Raw genomic sequence first — 2,091 nt, 5'->3', positions numbered from 1 at the left:
CAAGGTCTCCAGGAGCCCCGCTGGGGAGGACGACTAGGGTGGGGAGGGGCATTGGGTCTGGGTGGTCATGACAGTGGGTGGGTCGTGACAGGAGTGGCAGTGGAGAGTAACGTCAGTGGGGGAATGAGTCTGGGAGCCGGCTCGGCACGGAGAGGGCAGTGAGGACTCGGGGGCTGAGCTGGGGGGCGGGGTGGTGTGGGGATGGGGACAAGGTCTCCAGGAGCCCCGCTGGGGAGGACGACAAGGCTCTTTATGTTTTGTTTCCATGTAGGTGGCTATTATCATGGAAAGCTGATTTTTCCCAGAGAATTTCCTTTCAAACCTCCTAGTATTTATATGATAACTCCCAATGGAAGATTTAAGTGCAACACCAGGTAAGGTGCCTGGAGGGTGCCGTGGAAGCTTTCTGGCCGCAGTGGGGAGTGTGCACTGACGGGGCCCCCGTTTCGCAGGCTATGTCTTTCTATCACGGATTTCCACCCCGACACGTGGAACCCAGCCTGGTCTGTCTCCACCATCCTGACCGGGCTCCTGAGCTTCATGGTGGAGAGGGGCCCCACCCTGGGCAGTGTGGAGACGTCGGACTTCACGGTGAGTTTCCAGTGCCTCCCTTGTGGGCCTCCGCCTTGTGCCTGGGGCTGCTTTCTGTTCCTGAGTTGCAGCTGCCTTTCTTCTCAGCAGGCCGGGCCGGGTGGAGTTCCCACCTTGTCCCAGGCACCCTGGTGGAGACTGCTCTGCTCTGTGGCCTGGTGTTCCCCGCCGCCTCTCGGGCTTGCTTTTATTCACCTCCAGCCTCATTCACACCCGCCAGTGGTTCCTCCTGGGGATCTTGGGGTGGGCCGAGGCAGTGCCAGTCGCACAGATGGCGGGGGCCTTTTCAGCCGGGAGCACAGTGCTTTTGTTAGCTGGTGTTTATTTTTCTATTTTTAATAGGAATCAAATGTGATATGATTAATTGATGAGAAGATTAAGAAGCCTTTATAAGACTCTAAGTCTGCTGTGAAGAGTGTGCTTATTAAGTGCTTTCTGCAGCATGAAGACTGCAGCCCTTGACTTTGAAATCATCTGCTTTTATAATTTTGAAAGAATTGAAATGAGTTTTCTGGCTGATTCCCTTCTCTTCCTTCCTAGAAAAGACAACTGGCAGCGCAGAGTTTAGCGTTTAATTTGAAAGATAAAGTCTTTTGTGAATTATTTCCTGAAGTTGTGGAGGTAAGAAAGAGAAAGTCGGAAATGGGTTTCGCCTTCCCCTGTGTTAAAACACTTCAGTTTCACCTCTTTCCAAAGAGTAAAATCTGGGTCCTAAAGCTGCAGACCTCCTCAGGGTATGGCTCCTCTCCCCCAGGAGCCCCGAGGCAGGGGAGGCAGAAGGCCTGGGCCCTGGGGGGTGGCCTGCAGACAGCTGTGCTGGTGGGCTGGGAGCTGGGCCTTTTCCACAAGGGCATGGAGCTCGTGGGCCTGAGCGGCCACCTGGGTGGTCTGGGGATGGCTGGGAGGCACAGCAGCTGCCATGTGGGACTGGAGTGCTCCCTGGTCTTGGCCTCTGTGGCTCAGCCTTGTTCTGGTCTACCTGAGTGCAGGGGCCAAGAGGCACAGGGCCAGTGAGGCCAGCCACGCTCGGGCCCTCACCTGTGAGATGGGGTCGGGATAAGACACCGTGGCCTAGGGCTTGGTTCTTGGTGGTGGACTGTGAGCTCCTGAGAACCGGAGTGCAGGTCCTGAGGCGCTGGTTGGAGACCAGCTGCGTTTCTCGTGTTTCTCTCTTAGGAAATTAAACAAAAACAGAAAGCACAAGACGAACTCAGTAGCAAACCCCAGACTCTTCCCTTGCCAGACGTGGTTCCAGACGGGGAGACGCACCTGGTCCAGAATGGGATTCAGCTGCTCAACGGGCATGCGCCGGGGGCCGTCCCCAACCTCGCAGGGCTCCAGCAGGCCAACCGGCACCACGGACTCCTGGGCGGCGCCCTGGCGAACTTGTTTGTTATCGTGGGGTTTGCGGCCTTTGCTTACACGGTCAAGTACGTGCTGAGGAGCATCGCGCAGGAGTGAGGCCCAGGCGCCGAGACCCAAGGCGCCACTGCGGGCACC

At 56.9% G+C, this 2,091-nt stretch overlaps 1 protein-coding gene across 3 annotated transcripts in view; it reads left to right on the top strand.

The window, feature by feature from the left end:
• Positions 1–2,091, top strand: part of UBE2J2 (ubiquitin-conjugating enzyme E2, J2) — a 24,183-nt gene extending 22,092 nt beyond the window's left edge. For all 3 annotated transcript variants that reach the window (XM_011956384.1, XM_011956383.1, XM_011956385.1), the window contains 4 exons: positions 272–374; positions 453–591; positions 1,132–1,212; positions 1,768–2,091. In XM_011956384.1, the coding sequence (XP_011811774.1) occupies positions 272–374; positions 453–591; positions 1,132–1,212; positions 1,768–2,052 (608 nt within the window). In that variant the 3' untranslated portion in view covers positions 2,053–2,091. The remainder of the gene's footprint in view (positions 1–271; positions 375–452; positions 592–1,131; positions 1,213–1,767) is intronic.

Source organism: Colobus angolensis, unplaced genomic scaffold (genome assembly GCF_000951035.1).
Source record: "Colobus angolensis palliatus isolate OR3802 unplaced genomic scaffold, Cang.pa_1.0 Scaffold416, whole genome shotgun sequence".
Taxonomy (NCBI): domain Eukaryota; kingdom Metazoa; phylum Chordata; class Mammalia; order Primates; family Cercopithecidae; genus Colobus; species Colobus angolensis.
Note: the sequence above shows the minus strand (reverse complement) of the source record. Positions and strands in the feature narration are given on the sequence as shown.